Genomic DNA, 22,174 nt, shown 5'->3' on the forward strand with positions numbered 1-22,174 from the left:
AAGGAATGGCCACAGACAGTATTAAAAGGTAAAGGTTTCCCCTGATGTTAAGTCCAATCATGTCTGACTCTGGGGGTTGGTGCTCATCTCCATTTCTAAGCCGAAGAGCCGGTGTTGTCCGTAGACACCTCCAAGGTCATGTGGCCGGCATGACTGTATGGAGCGCCGTTACCTTCCCACCGGAGCGGTACCTATTGATCTACTGAAATTGGCATGTTTTAGAACTGCTAGGTTGGCAGAAGCTGGAGCAACAGCGGGTACTCACTCCGCTCCCGGGATTTGAATCTGGTACCTTTCGGTCTGCAAGTTCAGCAGCTCAGTGCTTTAACACACTTTGCCACTGGGGCTCCAGTATTATACTGCTGCAATCTTGCTGTACCAAATTTGTGTAATACAACTTTTTCTCTAGTACCTCAGTGGGACTTTGAACTACGCGTAGTTACTATTTGTGGCCTAAACTTACACATAAAGTTCTTATGGGGGTAAAATCCATAAAAGGATAAAATTTATTTCACTCTGAGTTCTATGCAAGCAAGGCAGAATATAAAGATGTAGACAAAGACATAAGCCAAGACAAGAGATCCTAAATTGCCTAATTAAAATAGAGTGAGGTGCCTATTAAAATTGCCACAGCATATTTAATAGGCATCCCACCTTTACCAGCACAGACCCAGCAACTACACTTAATTCAAGAAGGTTCAGTAAAAACTTCAAATTATTCCATTTAAAAACCTAAGATAGCTTCTCCGAAGAGCAGGCTTGGGGGAATGTAGCAACTGAAGTGCCATTTGCAAATGAGGGATACATATGCGAGGAGTATTGTTCATACCTGATGCCTATCTCCTCTTGGCCTACTGAGCCAATGCCTGTCCTTGTCCTGTGGGCTCACATCACAGCTCTGTTGTGTGAGGTAAGGGACTGAGTGATTTCAAGTAAGTGAAGCAGGAAGATGATTTTTGGACAGCGTGTTGAGTTGGGTGTTGATGTCGCTGGTTGCAATGCCATCTAGACATTTCTTGTATGTGACAGAGAATCTAGGAAAGCAGTGAGTAACATGGATATCTGTGATTGGCAAGCTGTATTTTTTTCTCTTCCTCCCCACATCCCCTTGTGTTCACGCATTGCAGGGCACACATCTATTCTAGGCACACTAAATAGGCTTAGTAATGGATATGTTTAACTCACATGAACTCAAGCTGAACTGAACAGCTTGTTGGGTCTCTATTGCTAAGAGATCAGATCTCTTGAAGTACAGAGGTGTGCATTATCCCAAAAGGCTCTAACAAATTGATTATCAAAGTATTGAGATGGAATAAGATGAGTAGAGGATATTAAAAGTGAAATGTGCTTTTTAAAACAGAACACTTTTGCCTCCCATTGTCCCATAATGTATGGAGAATCTAAACTATCGGATATAATATAGAGTTCGGCAGCACCTTAAAAATACCCATATTTACTCAAGTTTAATGCGCCTTCGAATCTAATGTGCACCTCAATTTTTAAAAGCCTGAAACCAAAAAAAAGTATTTGCTGGCAAATGTAATGTGCAGCAGCAAAACGAGCAGTTTTTGTAATATGCCTGTTACGTTGCTTAGAATTCCTTCTTTAAAAACAATTGTATTAGAACGCCAAAGCTTCCAACAATGAAAAAGAAACCTTGGGGTGTATCTATGCTGCAGAATGAATCCACTTTAACTGCCTTGGTTTAATGCTGTGGGGGCTGTCATTTTGCAATGCCTTGATGTCTCATCAAACTGCAAATCCCAGGGTTACATAGCATTGAGCTATGGCAATTAAATTACAGATAACACCCCTCAAATAGAAGCTCCAGGTGCTTCTGAAGCAGCTTCCCCTATTGCTTATTCCAGTAAATACAATAGTAAATGTTTTGTGGTATAATTTTTGGTGAAATCAGAGCTGATTTATAATGGCCAAAGTTTTGGCTTTGTGTACCCATGGAGGTCAAATAAGCAAGGGTTTTACATTCTCTTCTTTCATTGTGCAGCAAATGAAATACCCAACACCATGTAGCTTCTGAAATAGCAACAATGATCAGCAAACATGCAAGCTTTGTCTTCACGAATCTTTAATTCTCTGACAATCTGTCTGCAGTATCCAAGCATCCATATTCTGAACATTCAACTACATGGGATACAAATCTTCATGGTTCTAAATCACCTATGTTAATCCACCTCTTGCAATTCACCCTCTGCGGTACTGTCATTTGGATTTTACAGACAGATCAATTGTTTCACTATAGAAGAAGCTAATTCTAATAACAGCAGAGCTGTCTACTAAGAGAAGTTGTGGGATTTTTTTAGGCTTTTTTCATGGGGCTCAGTCAATTTATTAATATTTCAATAGCTCCCATTTCTTGCACTCCTCTTGAAATAATCTGCTTTTATTGCAATAACATAGAATAATGTGACACTGTGCAATGGCTGGTCTCTTTCTCTCTCTTTTTGTTATATTATAGTCTACATGTGATGAATTGTGTGGGTAGATAAAGGAGGAAATGACAAAAACAACGACACTGTAATATCTTGTCTTCAAAGCATTCTACTTGTAGAGAACAGGTCATAAAACATCAAACTTAAGAAGAGCATGAAAACAAATAAAGAGAAAAGCATATTGTGGAATATTCAATTAGCAGAGCACACAACAGTAAAGGGTGAGCAAAGGAATAGTAACATACGAGAATCAAGGAGCCTGCATTGACATCAGGACTCACAATTCATATAGAGAAGTGCTTCCCTCTCAAATTGTAGAGCAGTAACGGGATTTTACAGCAACAATTGATGTAATTCTGAGGAAAAAGTTTGCATTTTAAGAAATTGTAGTTATGCCCTCCAATTTGGAAAACTTTTGTCTTTTCAAGAGATTTATACCCAGTTCTCCCTCACTGCACAACTTAGGTCTTGTTTGCCACTGCATTTTCCCAGTTCACATTTGCCATGAAGTGACCAGTTAGCACTATACACATTGTGGTAAGACTGACATAGTCAGACATACATTTCCCTCTGCTAAACACAACTTGTTGGTAGGAGGTGGCCCATGTGTCCAATCCTTCACATTATTTTCATCCATGCAACCATACACACACTCACACACATCTCCCATACATACATGAAAATAAATGTATTTTCTGTTAAACGGATATAAAATAACACTGATATACTGATATGAGGGTGTTCACACAAGAATACTTACAAATAAAATTCAACTCCATAAACAACCATTTCTTTAGAATTATTATTTTCTACCAACCAGTTCTGCCCATCAGTAAGTCCTCCTTCCAATGACACAGGGCCCTTCCACACAGCCATATAACTCAGAATATCAAGGCACAATAACTCACATTGTCTGCTTTGAACTGAAATCTCTGAGTCCACACTGCCATATATCCCAGTTCAAAGCAGATAATGTAAGGTTTTATTCAGCTGCATGGAAGGGGCCTCAAATAATTCAGTTCAAAGCAGATATTGGGGTTATTCTGCCTTGATGGATTAACAGTCCTTGTAATATATATAGGTAAAGGTAAAGATTTCCCCTGACGTTAAGTCCAGTCGTGTCTGTCTCTGGGGGTTGGTGCTCATCTCCATTTCTAAGCCGAAGAGCCGGCGTTGTCTGTAGACACCTCCAAGATCATGTGGCCTGCATGACTGCATGGAGCGTTGTTACCTTCCCGCCGGAGTGGTACCTATTGATCTATTCACATTTGCATGTTTTCAAACTGCTAGGTTGGCAGAAGCTGGCTCAAACAGTGGGCGCTCACTCCGCTCCCCGGATTCGAACCTGCGACCTTTCGGTCTGCAAGTTCAGCAGCTCATCGCTTTAACACACTGCGCCACCGGGGGCTCCGGTAATATATATGCTAACACTCAATGTATATAAAGATATGGGTGAGTTTCCTCCTTTTTTTCAAAAGATTTTATCCTTGAGGATGTACTTTTGTGTGTACAGGTCACTCTTGTAAACTGACAAAGCACATACACTTTCTGTTTGCAACTTAATCCTAACTGGATTTACTTAGAATTCTTTCCTACTAAAATCCTGTTGAGGACGGCAGGATATCATTTGATCCTATGTCTATTTACTGCATTTACTTTAAAGCATTAACTGGAGCTGGATGTAGTTCCAAGCATACTTTAGATTATAAATTTAGATCTCCAAGGCAAGAAAGAACTGGTTTTTAAATTAATTAATTATTTATACTCTGCCACTTTGATCTATATGGCAGATCTCTCAAGATTTAAACCTGTGGATACTTGGATATTACTAGTTCATCCTACTGATGTGCTTAGCTATAAACATCCTTGATGTTCTGAAGTAAAATTGTTCATTTCTATATAAAGACTTTCTAAACCTGGGGTCCCCAAACTTTTTAAACAGAGGGCCAGTTCACTGTCCCTCAGATGGTTGGAGGGCCAGACTATAGTTTTTTAAAAAAATAAATAAATCTTATTTTGAAGTAAAAAAAACAAAACGGGAACAAATGCAGCCTCAATGTTAATCATCATCATCATCATAAAAATAATAAAGGTTGGAAGAGACCCCTTGGGCCATCTAGTCCAACCCTCTACCTGTTTTGTGCACCAAAACATAATCAAAGCACCCCTGGCAGATAGCCATCCAACAACAACAACAACAACAACAAAAATATTGTAATAAACAAGGTTTGAAGAGAACCTTTGGGCCATTTAGTCCAATACCCTTCTGCCTTTGTGCACCAAAAGCACAAGCAAAGCACCCCTTAATAATTAATTGTTAAATAAATAAATAATGCAGTGATAAAAAGCACAAGCAAAGCATTGGAAAGCACACACCGGGCAAGGGAGGAGGCGGGAAAGGCTTGTGTGGGGTGAGTGAGGAGGCAGAAAAGGCATGCATGGGGTGAGGATGCAGGAAAGGTGCCCAGCTTTCCCTCCTCCCTCACCCCGTGCATGCCTTCCCCAGCAGCAGCAGGAAAAGTGTGCGAGGGAGAAGGGAAAGGCACCCAAGAAGGTGCGGAACAAACCTACTATCAAATTAATTCACCACAAACCAGTTTTTCCTGGTTTGTGGCAAATTAATTTGTCTTTTCCAAAAACTTCATCTGGACAGCCTCCTTTTTGTGGCGGGAAGTCCCACATTAAAGGGGCTGTCTGGATGTGTCCTCAGAAACAATAAGTTATTGAGTCTAACAACTGAAGCAAATTGCCTTGCATAATTACATTTGGTTATATACCACTTGAGAAGATTCTACTCCAATGAATATTTGGCTCTTCTCGAAAAGGCTATAAATGCAATGTTCTAAAAGTTTATGATCTCTAAATGGTAATGCTTTTCTAAATCAATCCTCTGCTATTCCACTGTTTCAACTGTTTTTAAAAATATCCCAGTTTTTCTCTCTACTACCCTTTATCATAAACTTAATTTAATTGCTGCAAATTGAGCTCAAAGTGAAAAATCAGTTTGTACTCATTTAATTCAGCAGGAGGGAGGGGAGGGCAGACTTGTACCCTTCCCAGTACATTCAGGGAAAAACAAACTGCTTCACCTTATCTAGCTTGTGTGTCATTAATGCCTTTAGCCTCTTGATCACATTCTCGTGTTTTCTAGACATACGCGTTTCACTTTGCAACTGTGAAATAGTAACCTATCCTGAATTAAATCAAATACACTGTGAACAAGGTCATTAATGTATATTCCGTTGCACCAATAGATGCAGCCACCCTGGAAAATACATGGGATCCAGCTTTTTCACTACAAAGAAAAATAATCCCACAGTCTTTTCATTGCTTTTGACATTTAAAGTAACAGTTCTAAAATTTAAAAAGTTTGTACACTCTTTGGAGGGCAAGTGATGTTTTACTCCAGCAGTTATGTCCCAATAGTATCTTTCTTACTGTTTCTATCATTTCAAATAGCAATAATCATGGAGCACAACATGTTCCCTCGGGTTATAAACAACAAATGGGAAGAGTTGATTCATTGTTCCTTGTTCATTCTTTTCTTTATAGGAATAGCCAATTTAGGAAAAGCTTGTTAAACTAAAAGGTTTCTATGAACCTCATGTCAGCACCTTGGCACACAGAATACAATAAACATGCCTACATTCCAAAAATGAAGATTAACATAATTTTTCACATTTAATATAAGCATAAATTAATCTGAAGCTTCCTTCTGCCCAGTGTTCAGAGAGAAGACTATAGAAAACACAAGAGGTTTATTATTATTCTTTATAATCCAATAAAGACTGATGATGAACGAGATTGACAATTGCTCATTAACCTTAAATCAAAACTAGGTAAAAAGCTTCCAAAGATATTCTAATCTCCCAAGTTGAATGAATACAGCATTATTATATACCATAACAAAACTTTGACAGTTGTAGCTAATCTTGTTTGGTTACTGTTTGAGTTCGCCATTCAAAATTTACAATGCAAAGGAGAAACAATTCCTCCTATCAAGAAAATCTGAGAGGATATACCTAAGAATAAAAACAAAGAGAAAAATCAGCCCATGTCCTTCATTCAGAAGGCAAATCCAGGAAGACTGAGAAATGTCAGTCTAAAGCTCTTAAGTGACAAGTACCTGTGACAGCTGACACATAAGCTTAGAAGAGAAGGCCAGTCAACATATAAGCAAAGAATAGACTGTGCTTACTGTAAAGAAGTGGATTTTGAATTGTCCATCTGCTGGGAACCTTTTCTGCCAAGGAAAAGGATCCCTTGAGCAGTTATCACGGAATACAGAATACTGCAGGAGATTTGTGGGGATTTTTCTAAATGTAGGTTTTTCATTTTGGGGAGCTGATAAAGTGTTACTCAGTTTAGAAGGTCAGCAGTGGCAAACTAGCTTCACTGAATGCCATTTATCTTTCCAGCAAAGAGTAGTTATAAGAGCTTGGGGATTTGTGTGAAGGGAAACTCTTAGTTCACCCAAGGACATAGGGAGGGCCATCAAGTCTAGCAATGCTACATGAACTGGACATATATTCTATAATGCGTTCCAAGAAACTTCACAAAGCAAAACAAAAACAAAAACCTCACAGCAACTCCAAAGCAAGACTATTTTGATATAGTCTTCTTTTTCTTCTGTTACTACTACTCTACTACCAAATCCAGAATCTGCCTAGGGACCAAACTCAATATCCTCCAGTCATCCTGGAAGAACATTCATCTAATTGCAGCTGACCAACAGCTGGAATGCAACTTCCATCATGCTTACTGTGAGATACCAAAATCCCTGCTTTTAAACTGGTCCCCCTTTCCTTAAGATCATTGTTTGCCCAGAGCAGTGGTTCTCAGCCTTTAGGTCCCCAGATGTTTTGGTCTTCAACTCCAAGAAATCCTAACAGCTGGTAAACTGGATGAGATTTTTGGGCATTTTAGACCAAAACACCTGGGGACCCACAGGTTGAGAACCACTGGTCCAGAGGTAAGTGGGGAGAGGAAGCAAATATTTCAGTTAGGAACTGTGATGTACTCTATAGCTACCTTCACAACTCAACATTTGTTCTGTTTTCTACATGCCCAAGTCTGTTATGCACTAGTCCCATGCTATCTGACTATGGCAGCCATTCCAGGCAACTTCCTGTTCTGGTTCTCTAACCTAAAATTATTTTATTGGAGGTGCTAAGAATTAATGCTGGACACTCTTGCATGCTCCCCAAGACCACCACCATGCTTATGTTAGACTTTAGGCTTTACCCTTTTAAAAGTAATTCACTACAGTTACAGTTCCAAAATCACCAAGTATAAAAATAACTTTGTGCTTTCGTTGTTCAAAAATGACCAGAATGCATCCTCTGACCTGTACTACAAAACACATGCTAGAGAAGTAAGACCCTAGACATATCCTGTCACAATACAAACAAAGTATCAATTGAAAAGGAATTATATTTTTGTCATTATGTTGGAACTGTAATGCAATTTGGGCTTTAGAGATGGCAAAACACAATCAACTTGTTTTTCATAAATATGTTCCAGGATGCTTCACAATGAGTTCTGCCCTGGACAAGAATCTAGGCATGCTGTCTTGGAGGTTAAGTCCACTAAGCTCTCTGGGGCTTAATCTCAAATAGATATGCATACAACGGCCATCTTAACACATGAGCTTATGACACAATAACCCATCTTCCCCATCTAACATGTCATTTTGGGAAAAGAGGAAAGAGTGGACATCCTTATGTGTCAGAACACACTTCTAAAATGGCATGATGAGTGTTCATACTGTGTTAATCATATTGCTGTTTTTTTTAAAAAAAATAACAGTGATAATAGCACCAGCTAATGCTTTGAAAAATATACTTCCTTCTCCCCTAATTGTCATATTAAGCATATTCAAGAGTATGTCTTTGGAATAAGCAGTGAATCTTGCTCCCACCAATCTCGTTGCCTCAAAACTGAGTAGTACTTTCATTGCCACACATAAGGAATTTCTAGACACTTCTAACAAGTGAGGCAGATGGAAATTTGCTTCATGATTTAGTTGCTAGCATCTCTAATCAAAAGGCTTTCAGAAAGCAGTGTTGGGGGACCCTTCTGCTAACTCCTTGAGGAGTTTCTACTTTGGTGTAAACAATGGCATGCTAAATACATCAATGACCTGATTAAGTGTGATAACATTATATATACAGAAGCAGTGTGGCAAGCTGTGACACCACTGCTTTGAAGCCTGTCTAAGATTGATGTTTCAAAGCAACTCAGTCTTATTTACTGCTTTAATCTACAAGATGAATTAACAGAAAAGAAACAAAGGGCTCTGCTATTTATTTGACTTGTTCCACAATTCCTTTGTGTATGGAAAAAGGGTAGAGTTCCACACCCTCAAAAATGAACAAATGCATGGGTTTTAGAAACCACAAACTATCTAAATACTAGTTTGAGAAAAGGTTTCAGAAAAAAAACATACTGTCAACAAATGCATTTGCATTTACCTGAGTGTCCTGAAATGATACTTGAAGTTCATAATTCTTCAGGATCCATGAATGTCTACGTAAATGTTGCAAAGCTATGCGAACGGCAGGTAGCACACCCGCTGTTAGGTTATTGTTCTCCAGAAGGTGACCGACAGGTAGCAGTCCAAGAATAGAGAGGCGAGTCCGAGCAGGAGGTCGCTCTTCAGAATATCTGATCATTAGCAGCATGCAAATCCGGAAAATGCCCATCCTCCATTTCCAAGTAAACATCTTTCCCAGACTTTCCTTCTGACTTCCTTCCTCCCCTTGGAGCTTTCATCTCTAGAGCAAACAGGCCTCAGCTTGTCTGTCAGCCTGACATTTTGAAGTTGATACTTCCTTGGGCTGCTGTGTCCCTCTAAGAACGGAGCTAATTGTTATTAACGGATAAACTGCTCTCCAAGGCTGGATTTTCCAATTTGGACAGTAATCCTGCTCACAGCAGTGCTGCTGTGAATCAGTCCCTCACAAGAATAATTCTCAAGGCAAACTGTTCTGCCAAATCTAATTTTAAATATTTGTCATTTTGGACATTTTGCTAGCAGAAATCATCACTTGCAGCTGACAAATTTATAAACAAATTAGAATAATAATTCTTCTGAAGACTGATCTGTCTGTTCATTGAAACGTTGATATATTAAAATAATCATTTTCAATGTTATTGCACACCAGCAGGCATGCAATGTTTTGTGGACAGTACTGATTTATGCACATCAAACTGCTGTTAAAACCTCCTTAGTTCCAACAGAAAAAAATTCAACATCAAATGAACACTGCAGCTCAAAGCTTAATCCTACTCTTTACTACTGGCAGGAAACATGGCAGCTCAACTGTGCAGCACCTTTACTGGATCAGGCTTCAGAATTGCTAACAGGGGAACCTTACAAAGTACATCACCACCATCATTCTTTTTGGTTGTTATTTCTCTCCCCACAAAAATGGCATAAGAAGCTGCCTTGCACAGTATCACAATATCAGACTTTTGCATGTGAGGAAGTCTGACATCTGTACTGCTCTGTATGAATGCAATACTGCTCCCTTCAGCAAAAAGATTATGAAAAATTCTTTGGATACATCACTACATACTATTTTTCCCATCAGGATACTTGCCTCAATAGATGGGAGATTTAAAGTTGCCTGGGAAACTCTACATTTGGTGTATGCAGCTTTCAAGCTGCTTGCTTTTACCAATTACCTCTTCTAGGTAACCAGCATTTAAAGTGTCTATTTCCATTTCATTTTTAGAATTTAATGGCTGAAACTCTATAACACAGTTTTTGAGGAGTAAGATCCACTGAACTCAGGGGTGGTTGCTTCTAAATAGCCATATATAAGAGTGTACTCTTTTCAACAGACATCTGATATAAAAGTGACAATGAATATGCAAAATAAAGTTATTTAGATTGAGTTATATGAAACTCAACTCACATTTAAACTCACACTTAAATACTGTGAGTAAAGCACAAGCACCATTAAGATCCATGGCTCACTAACACATCACAATGAGGACTTACTAACATACTACAGGCAGAGAGCTATGAACCCACTTAAACATGATGCCAACTAAATGGAATCTCATGTGGACAAAAGTCTTTGAGTACCTATTTTTATTTTTGTTTTTACAAACTCACCTATAATAAACTGGAGAGTGGAAAATTGCTTCAGAGCATTTCTCAGAGCTATATTTTGTCTAGGTGAGAAAACTGACTTTTATAAAGCCATGGGTACAATATCAGTAAAATGGGACAATTACAAAGAACATCATATTACCGTAAAATAGAATGGATTCAATGTTAACTTTCCACCAGATCTTGCGACAATTGTTGCCTTAAGGCCATACAGATCTCACTGAATATTCTGTATAGTATATTTGCCAAGAAAATCTCCTTCTAGATCAATGGAACAGCTTCATGCTTCAGGAGTATTCTTCTATGTTACCAAAACATCCCAAAATGTCAAGCATCAGGTAACATGACTTCCAGGGAGGAGTGAGCAAGAATATCATTCTTAACATGTAATCCAGTATATCTATCTATCTAGGAATCATCCTTACACTTCATTTCCAAGACAATATTCATACGAATCACTCATCAAAATGCATGACTAGATGTCTGTGAGCAAACATAATTGTCAGATATACAACACTATGTCCATAAAGTTCTTTAATATTTTGGTAACTCTCCCAATGATGTACTAAGTTTTCATAAGAGTCTAATCATAATCTGTAGAGAAATCAGTGCAGTAATTAAGGTCTATTTCAATGCAATCCATAATGTAGAATTATTTGTAACTAAATGCACAATTCCACTTACTAAATGAATGTTATAAATTGTATACTGATAGATTAAACTGTTTTCATTGAGTTACTATTTATTTCCTTATTTTATTTAAGGCCTTCATTATTATAATACTTTAGGACTGATAATTTTTCTTATCCTTCCGTTCCATGGCCAACAAACCCCTAAACAGTTCTGACCCAGCTTACTATCCAAACATATCCTCCCCTATGAACCATTGCAGAGATTAAGATCTTCTGAGGAGGCCATGCTCTTTGTCCCACCTCCTTCACAGGCATGGTTGGTGGGGATGAGAGACAGAGCCTTCTCAGTAGCGGCCTCTCGGCTATTGAGCTTCTTCCCTACTAGCCTCCAGAAAAAAAGTTAAAACATGGCTATGGGACTAAGCTTTTGGAGAATACCTGCAGTTCAATAAATAAACAAAGAATCTGTGCAACGACAGTTTGGAACGGCCATGCACTATGACTTTGGATTATGTGATTTTAATAATTGATGTATCTGTTTTTATTTGTTTTAATTCTCTGTTTTTAATGCAGATGTTTTACCAAGTGTATGTTTTCAAGGCATTGAATTGTTGCCAACATGTGAAGTTGCTCTGAGTCCCCATCAAGATTGAGTACAAATATGGAAAATCAATAAATCAATCAAACAAACAAACAAATGCTCTAGAGTGTGTTTAAAAGTTATACCATTTTAATAAATTAAAATTAAATTAAAATAAAAGTTGGCTTGAATCAACTCATCCATCATGACTTGAAAATATAGCTATGGCACTATAAATGTTGCCATATCTCATTATTTTATTCCATATTATATATTACACTAGCTGTGCCCAGCCATGCGTTGCTGTGGCGAAGTATGGTGGTATGGGAAATAAAGTATTGAGGAACTGGTGATAGTTAAGGTAAAGGGTAAAGGTTTTCCCCTGACATTAAGCCCAGTCATGTCTGACTCTGGGGGTTGGTGCTCATCTCCATTTCTAAGCCGAAGAGGCGGCGTTGTCCGTAGACTCCTCCAAGGTCATATGGGATGACTGCATGGAGCGGCGTTACCTTCTCGCCAGAGCAGTACCTGTTGATGCACTCACATTTGCATGTTTTTGAACTTCTGGGTTGGCAGAAGCTGGGGCTAACAGCGGGGGCTCTCTCCGCTCCCCCAATTCAAACCTGTGGCCTTTCAGTCCAGAAGTTCAGCAGCTCAGCGCTTTAACATGCTGCACCATCAGGGGATATTATTTCCTAAAGGTTGTGAATATACAATATTTCTGATTGGTTTTTTTTTCTGTTGGAGGCAAGTATGAATGCTGCAATTAGGAAAAATGATTAGGCTGTAATGGCCTTGCAGCTTTAAAGCCTGGCTGTTTCCTCCCTGAGTGAATTTTTTGTTGGAAGGTGTTAGCTGGCCCTGATTCTTTCCTGTTTGGAATTCCCTTGTTTTCAGAGTGGTGTTGTTTGCGATATTTTATGTGCTTCTACTGTCTGTGACCCTGAAAAAACAGAGGATTTGCCAGACTTTGATGATGGGAATACTTTGTTGGGAGGTGTTAGCTGGCCCTGATTGTTTCCTGTGTGGAATTCCCCTGTTTATTTACTGTCCTGGTTTTAGAGATTATATTGTTCTGCATTATTCTATCCCAGTAATTATTTCATATTAAAGTAGAATCTCACTTATCCAACATTCGCTTATACAATGTTCTGGATTATCCAACGCAGTCTGCCTTTTTATAATCAATGTTTTTGTAGTCAGTGTTTTAAATTCATTGTGATATTTTAGTGGTAAACCGCTGGAAAGCGTCCAGAGGAGGGCGACTAAAATGATTAAGGGTCTGGAGAACAAGCCCTATGAGGAGCGGCTTAAAGAGCTGGGCATGTTTAGCCTGCAGAAGAGAAGGCTGAGAGGAGACATGATAGCCATGTACAAATACGTGAAGGGAAGTCATAGGGAGGAGGGAGCAAGATTGTTTTCTGCTGCCCTGCAGACTAGGACACGGAACAATGGCTTCAAACTACAGGAAAGGAGATTCCACCTGAACATCAGGAAGAACTTCCTCACTGTGAGAGCTGTTCGACAGTGGAACTCTCTCCCCGGGGCCGTGGTGGAGGCTCCTTCTTTGGAGGCTTTTAAGCAGAGGCTGGATGGCTATCTGTCGGGGGTGCTTTGAATGCGATTTCCTGCTTCTTAGCAGGGGGTTGGACTGGATGGCCCATGTGGTCTCTTCCAACTCTACTATTCTATGATTCTATGATTCTAAATTTGTAAATACAGTACAGTAGAGTCTCACTTATCCAACATAAACGGGCTGGCAGAATATTGGATAAGCGAATATGTTGGATAATAAGGAGGCATTAAGGAAAAGCCTATTAAACATCAAATTAGGTTATGATTTTACAAATGAAGCACCAAAATATCATGTTAGACAACAAATTTGGCAGAAAAAGTAGTTCAATACACAGTAATGCTATGTAGTAATTACTGTATTTATGAATTTAGCACCAAAATATCACGATATATTGAAAACATTGACTACAAAAATGCATTGGATAATCCAGAACATTGGATAAGCGAGTGTTGGATAAGTGAGACTCTACTGTAATTACTACATAGCATTACTGCGCATGGAACTACTTTTTCTGTCAAATTTGTTGTATAATATGATGTTTTGGTGCTTAATTTGTATAACGATTACCTAATTTGATGTTTAACAGGCTTTTCCTTAATCCCTTCTTAATATCCAACATATTCACTTATCCTGCCGGCCTGTTTATGTTGGATAAGTGAGAGTCTACTGTATATTGATAATCTTATATTATCTGCTTAGAACTGGATTATATGAGGCCCCTTCTTCACAGCTGTATAAAATGCACACTGAAGTGGATTATATGGCAGTGTGGAGTCAAGATAATCCAGTGCAAAGCAGATAATATAAGATTATAAATGGGTTATATAGCTGTGTGGAAGAGCCTTGAGTCTACACTGCCATATAATCCAGTGTAAATTAGATAGCCTAAGTCTGCCTGTCCCCTAACTGAACCCTGGCTGTCCCTTGGCTTGCTAGGAGTTGGTTGCTAGGAGACGAAGTGGGCAGAGATTAGCCCTCTAAACTGGCAGCAATTGGATAAAAAAAATATTGCTCTCCCTCTAATTAGGACTTTGTTTTTCTTTTCTTTTTGTTGTATCAACCTGGAGGCATGGATGATGGGTTGTGTTGTCAAATTTCGAGGCTGCGGGGCCTGTACTTTTGTTGTTTTGTGAGTCGCCGTGATGCCATCACTCTTTTATATATATAAATGTACAAGACTTTAAAGGTCTTGGCAACAAAATCCTGCACAATGTTACGCATGAGGTAAGTAAGAGCTAAGCTATTTGCATATAGGACTGCAGAACTGGATTTCAGCTACAGTAGAGTCTCACTTATCCAACATAAACGGGCCGGCAGAATGTTGGATAAGCGGATATGTTGGATAATAAGGAGAGATTAAGGATAAGACTATTAAACATCAAATTAGGTTATGATTTTGCAAATTAAGCACCAAAACATCATGTTATACAACGAATTTGGCAGAAAAAGTAGTTCAATACTCAGTAATGCTATGTAGTAATTACTGTATTTATGAATTTAGCACCAAACTATCACAATTTATTAAAAACATTGACTACAAAAATGCGTTGGATAATCCAGAATGTTGGATAAGCGAGTGTTGGATAAGTGAGACTCTACTGTACCATTAAAGCAGCCTTGCTTTAGAGCAGTGGTTCTCAGCCTGTAGGTCCCCAGATGTTTTGGCCTACAACTCCCAGAAATCCCAGCCAGTTTACCAACTTCTGGGGACCCACAGATTGAGAACCAGTGCTTTAGAGCAAATTATTTGTCACGTTAGAAGAGAAAGAAGAGCTATTATGTTCCTTCCTTCTTTTGCATGTTCCCCAAGCAATCACCTATTCAAACTTTCTTGGGGAGAAATGGATGTGGCCTCCATTTCTATACAGCAACAAACTGCCTTTGCCAGCAATAGCCACTGCTTGTCTCATTCCTTAGACCAGTGATTCCCAACCTTTGGCCCTCCAGTTGTTTTGGACTTCAACTCCCAGAAATCCCAGTCAGCTTTACAGCTGTCAGGAATTGTGGGAGCTGAAGTCCAATGCATCCGGAGGACCAAAGATTGGGAACCACTGGTGCAGATGAACTAATGCTCTAGAGGGATCAAGGGAGCTGGCATCGAGCAAACTACTATAATATAATTTTTGTTGCCAAAGTTGCTGCAAGAGTAACCTAATGATCTATAAAAAGATCTTTGTGAACATAGTATTAGTATCAGTTCTATATTCAAAGGTTGGCTGCCAAATGTATTGTATAGTGGATGGCTCATAATGTCCTGACTGCTTTGTACTCTTGGACATGATGACTCATAAACCCAGCACAAATTCTTTAGACTCAAGGCACACATTCTAATAATGAGACAAGTATTCACAACGCTTTAGACGGTGATCCAAAATTTGCCAGGCCACACACGTAGCCACCAGGGGATCCTAGTGTTACAGCACTAGGAAGTATTATTTATGTATTTATTTACCAAAAGAATACCAATGTTGATATCTGACAAAAAGAATGAACAGGCTGCTCCACTTCACCTGTTTAACATCATATCACTCTCTTAACTCAACCTTTCATTCTTTCAATGTAAAGCAGTTTTTTTAAATGGAACATAATTTCCCCTGCAAGATATTCCTCATTATTGATGCTAACTTATTATAAGGCTTCATCGATATTCTTTATTAACAGAAATCATTGTGCATCTTAAAAGAACTTAAACTGAAGTCAGTGAAGTAGCTTGTATTGTTACAGGAACATTGACAATATTTTTATGACCTATTTCTTCCTCCACAGCTGCTAGGAACACCAGTTTGCACTTACAGGCATGGCAGAACTAGCACCATGGTCAGCTCACTTGCAGTTTTATTTTGTTTTAATGTTTAACATTTTCTAAATGGCTGTCTCCTTGGCATATGACCTTATAAACCTGAATTATTTCAGACACAAGACTCAACTTTGACCCAAGGCTGCAACAAAGGACTTAACACAGGACTCAGTCTTTATCATGCCATTTATTCCTTTTTTTAAATTCTTGTAGCAAGTTCTTCTGTCCCCACTCCAGACACATGCACGCAAACTTATTGGGGGAGAGAAATTCAGAGGACACACCAAAGTGTAAAATTTGGACGCATTCAACACGAAAGTGCAACTTGAACTGAGCAAATGTTGTGGTTGTACAGTACAGCTGGCTCTCCATATCCATGGATTCGGCACTCACAGATTTAACCACCCACAGCTTGAAAATATTCATTTCAAATCCTAAAAGCACACCTTAATTTAGCCATTTTATATAAGGCACACCATTTTATTACACCATTGTATATAATGGGTCTGGAGCATTCACAGATTTTGGTACCCATGCCCCAGAGGATACAAAGGGTCCACTATAAGGTGATAACTACATCAATATTATCAATGCAAGTAAAACCATCTAGCCCCTTTGCTTTTTTGTTCTAATGCAAATGTATTGTACCCTTGCCACAAGACCTAATAAACACATCTGATTCTTTATTACAGTCACATAAATCATTCAACTAGTGTTCCAGCAAAAAACAAAATCTCTGTGATAAACAAATCCTATGTGGTGAGAACCATAAAAGAAGAAAAAGCCCTTTCTCTTTCAATATTATCCATAATTTCTCCTGTACGCACACATGCATTCACAGCAATGATGTCTTTACTTTTTAAAATGTTTAACCAAATGATGAGAATTGCCAGGTATTGCTAGTAACAGCCCACATGAGCTACTAATGTTGTCAGCAGTTTGGGAACATAGCCCACTACTTGAAGCCCAATGGTATAGAAGATTGTGAGTATCTCATGAAAATGTCATTAATCACAGCATCCCACAGCATCTATAGATTATGAAATTAACATGCATGCATTCATCACATGAAACAGTATACTTATAAACTAAGCAGCTTTCCATTTCTTATATCATATAGAAAACGTCCCATCTAAAGTAGCTTTAAAGAGACATCTCTCTATAAACTCATGCTCTGTTTAATACACAGAATACACGTTTCCATTTTTTCTGAACATTTATATAGCATGTGACTTGCACATTTTCCCTATTAATGATATCAGTTTAACATCAGCAAATGGGTGAAATATTATGTTAACAAGCATGAGACTACTCCAAAGATCAAAGTCTGCCTTGGCTTACATTATTTCTTCTTCTAGTTAAATGTTTAAAGGATTGTTACTCAACCTTCACACTCTGATTGAGATAAGGAAATCCATACAAAGAAGCATCTTTGACATATTGATCTCTTCATCTGGACTGAGAACTGCAAGTGGATTTGCATCCAGATGCAAACATCAAGCATCCTTGTTTACCTTGCTTTCAGGGATATTTGTGAACATATAAAGGCTCATCCCATGCAGAGTCTGGTACAAATAGCCTCCTACAACTATACTCAACTAAAACCAATGCAAGCAACAGGAAAAATGATTTTCTTAAATATACAAGACCACAAATTCTACTAATCTAGAATGCCATTATCTAAGGCTTGATTCAGACAACTCTGTTTTTCTGCTTATCGCAGTAATGACTGGAATATATGTGAATTGAATTCATTACAAAAAAAAACATGTAGCTGAAGGAGAGGATGATAAGATATGAAATTTCTGTCTGAAGTGTTCTGTGATGGTCAGTTCACACAGCCATGATGCTGTAGTTATCTAGTTGGGAATAAAGAAATCGCTTTGCCAACCAAAGTTTTCAAAAATCTGTTTTATGTCATCATGTAAATGTACAAATGTCATCATGTACAAATGTACAAATATAAGCCCAAACACTATTAAAGTACATTTGCTTTTTTTCTGATCTGGCATGTGAAACAAAGATCTGCACCCATTTACTCTTCATGGTCACAGTCTTCTTTCTTAGGGTGTATATACACTGTAGAATGCAATTTGACACCACTTCAAGTGCCTTGGCTTAATGCTATGGAAATCAGAGAGTTGTAGTGTTGTCAAAAGCTTTCATGGCCAGAATCACTGGGTTGCTATGAGCTTTCCAGGCTGTACGGCCATATTCCAGAAACATTGTCTCCTGGTGTTTTACCCACATCTATGGCAGGCATCCTCTGAAGTTGTGAAGTCTGTTGGAAACTAGGCAAATGGAGTTTATATATCTGTGGAATGTTCAGGGTGGGAGAAAGAACTCTGGTCGGCATTGGGGCAAGTGTGAATGTTGCATATGGCCAGCTTGATAAGTATTGAATAGCTTTGCAGATTCAAAGCCTAGGGGCTTCTTGCCTAGGGGAATCCTTTGTTGGGAGGTGTTAACTGGCCCTGATTGTTTATTGTTATTTGAGAACACAGAAATGCTGGACCACTCTAACAACCACCATGTCAGACTACACAGAGAAGCCACTGAAATCCACAAACATGTGGACAATTTCAACAGAAAGGAGGAAGCCATGAAAATGAACAAAATCTAGTACCAGTATTTTAAAAACTCTAAAATCAGGACAGTAAATAAAGAACAAACTCAAAAAACAGGGGAATTCCAGACAAGAAACAATCAGAGCCAGTTAACACCTCCCAACAAAGGATTCTCTCAGGTAAGAAGCAGCCATGCTTTGAAGCTGCAAGGCCATTAAATGCTAATCAAGGCAGCCAAATGCAACATTCACAATTGCCTCAAACAGGCAAGAGTTCTTTCTCCCACCCTGGACATTCCACTGATATATAAACCTCACTTTATATATCCAACAGTTTCCAACAGACCTCAAAACCTCTGAGGATGACTGCCATAGATGTGGGCAAAACGTCAGGGCAGAATGCTTCTGGAACATGGTCATACAGCCCGGAAAGCTCACAGCAACCCAGAGAGTTGTAGTTTTGTGAGGCACCAGCCCTATTAAGCAGACAAAGTTAAAGGCCACGTGAAACTACAACTTCTATAGTGTAGATGCACCCTGAATCATAGCTTATCATGAGTAAAGCTATAGCATGGCAAATATATATATAATATTGAACAAAAATAAGATGCACTGCCACCCCTCCCTTCGGTGAAGCTTCCTAGAGCTGATCAAGAAATGTTTCCAAAGATATTACTACAAGCTTAGTGAGACAGTAGTTACAGAAAGATAACAGAAAATTCGTATTACACAGCTCCTTAAGATTCTGCTGTTTCTCGGCTTCTATCTAAGCAAAAAAAAAAAAAAAAGGAAAATGCATTGTACGGGGTAACCTATAGTCACTTTAACCCAAGCCAATGAATTGGAAAACAGAAAGGAACCCGACACTGAATTGTTTGTTCCTTAGCAAACTTCGATGTTGCTGATTTGCAAGCGCACCTGCCCAAACACCCAGTGCAGAACAGGACAAAGGCGCAGGGCACTTATTTTAGACCCATTTGGGACAGGGAAAGCGAACACCTTGCTTGTGAGACTTTTACAGCAGGGGCCAGCTTGATCTTCGGGCCCAAGTGTTACATAAGAAAATGCTGCCACCTTCAGGAAAGGTCCCACACTGAATCAGCAGTTCTTTGCCGCAAACACGTTCGCTTGAATTGTAACCAAAAAAACAAAACACAAAAAAACCAGCAAGCCCCAAACAATAAAACCCTCCAGTGCGCCCACAATACAGCTAAGGAAGAACTAAAGTGTTTTTGCTTTTGATCCAAATGGCACACCTCAAGGGGGCATTTTCGCAGTGGCTGGGACTGGAGCCCTTCGCCCACCTTCCTCACCAAGTGCAAGGAAGGACGGGGTGCCCGGCGTTGGCAGGAGGAGGAATTAGGCATTGCAACGGCGACAAGCCGGGTGGGAGGAGGAGGAAGAGGAGGGGGAGGAGAGGGGGGGACTGCAAAATTAACTCTTTCCAGGCGGGAACCGATCTCCTTTCACAACAAGCCAGCCCAATGGTACTGCTGCTATCCTCTGTGAGCAAAGATGCACCTGGCTGACAGTTAGCTAGAGGGAGAACCGAGAGAGCGAGGAGAGAGCGACAAGGGGAGGATGCATTGTGTGTTTACTGATGGAAGCGCCAGGCAGCACACGAGGCGGAGGGAAAGGACAAACCTCTCTCTCTATCCTTCTATTTCGTTCTTTCTCTCCCTAACTAAAGCCCCAGAAACCCGGCCTTCTTTCTGCTCGCCCTTCAGGAGTCCATCAAAGGGGCGCATCAAGCGGCAGGGCTTTGTATCTCCTTGCATGGCAGGGCATTGGGCTGGGTGGCCAAGCTCACCGGCGGGCATCTGTTGCTGAAGGGACTTCCTGGGCAGGGAAAGGAGATGCTCGCCGAAGCGGGCGGCGGAGCCTCAAACGGCGGGTCCCTCTTTCGCTCTCTTGCTTTCTCAATGCGGGAAGCGAGGCCACAGAGCGTGTCGGGCAGATGCTCACCAGGGCCCTTCCACACAGCCATATAACACAGAATAACACGGCAGAAAATCCCACAATATCTGCTTTGAACTGGGTTATCTGAGTCCACACTGCCCCATATCCCAGTTCAGAGCAGATAATTTGGGATTATATTCAGCTGTGTGGAAGGGCCCTTAGTGACTCCGTTTCCAAAGGATCGTGTCCTTCCTTCTCTTATTTCCCCCCCAAGAGGCAAGCCCCAAACGCAGAGCGAGAAACTCCAAGAAATGGCTAGCCGACCTTTACCTCTGCCAATCCTTTTCTACCATGCTAGGTTGGTCTTAGGGCCCTTCCACACAGCCCTATAGCACAGAATATCAAGGCAGATCATCCACAATATCTGCTTTGAACTGGGTTATCTGAGGCCCCCTCCACACAGCTGAATAAAATCCTACATGTTCTGCTTTGAACTGGAATATATGGCCGTGTGGACTCAGATAACCCAATTCAAAGCAGATATTGTGGGATTTTCTGCCTTGATATTCTGGGTTACTAGGTTGCTGTGAGTTTTCCTGGCATTTCGTCTGCATCTATGGCAGGCATCCTCAGAGGCTGTGAGGATATGGGGTTTATATATCTGTGGAAGATCCAGGACGGGAGAAAGAACTCTGGTCGATATGAGGGAAGTGTGAATGTTGCAATTGGCCAGCTTGATTAGCCTTGCAGCTTCAAAGCCTGCCTGCTTCCTGCCTGGGGGAACCCTTTGTTGGGAAGTGATGTGGGCGAAAGGTCAGGAGATAATGCTTCTGAAAAATGGCCATACAGCCTGGAAAACTCACAGCAAACTACTTATTCCGGCCAAGAAAGCCTTCCACAACATATTCTGGGTTATATGGCTGTGTGAAAAGTGCCTGAGTCCACAGTGCCAGATAAACCAATTCAGTGTAGATTTAATACAGTTTGTGGAAGGGGCTGAAGAGGCTTAAGGCCCTTCCACACAGCCATATAACCTGGAACATCAAGGCAGATAACCCACAATACAGTAAAGTCTCACTTATCCAACATAAACGAGCCAGCAGAACGTTCAATAAGCGAATATGTTGGATAATAAGTAGGGATTAAGGAAAAGCCTATTACACATCAAATTAGGTTATGATTTTACCAATTAAGCACCAAAACATCATGTTTAACAACACATTTGACAGAAAATGTAGTGCAATACAAAGTAATGCTATGTAGTAATTACTGTATTTACGAATTTAGCACCAAAATATCACAATGTATTGAAAACATTGACTACAAAAATGTGTTGGATAATCCAGAACATTGGATAAGCGAGTGTTGGATAAGTGAGACTCTACTGTATCTGCTTTGTGCTGGGTTATCCGAGTCCACACTGCCATATATTCCAGTTCAAAGCAGAAAATGTGGGATTTGATACAGCTGTGTGGAGGGGGGTGAAGAGGCTTAGGGCCCTTCCACACAGCCAAACAACCCAGAATATCAAGGCAGATAACCCACAATATCT

The 22,174-nt window shown here is 39.8% G+C and overlaps 1 protein-coding gene across 2 annotated transcripts in view; it reads right to left on the bottom strand.

The window, feature by feature from the left end:
* gabbr2 (gamma-aminobutyric acid type B receptor subunit 2) overlaps positions 1-22,174 on the bottom strand; it is a 444,511-nt gene that overhangs the window by 420,686 nt on the left and 1,651 nt on the right. The window contains exon 1 of one of the 2 annotated variants that reach the window (XM_062980838.1): positions 8,924-9,302. The exons of the other annotated variant lie outside the window; for it this stretch is intronic. Coding sequence (XP_062836908.1) covers positions 8,924-9,175 — 252 coding nt within the window. The 5' untranslated portion in view covers positions 9,176-9,302. Of the gene's footprint in view, positions 1-8,923; positions 9,303-22,174 lie in introns of those variants that run through there. 2 annotated transcript variants of the gene reach the window in all.

The sequence above is a fragment of the Anolis carolinensis genome, chromosome 4 (assembly GCF_035594765.1).
Source record: "Anolis carolinensis isolate JA03-04 chromosome 4, rAnoCar3.1.pri, whole genome shotgun sequence".
NCBI classification, from domain to species: domain Eukaryota; kingdom Metazoa; phylum Chordata; class Lepidosauria; order Squamata; family Dactyloidae; genus Anolis; species Anolis carolinensis.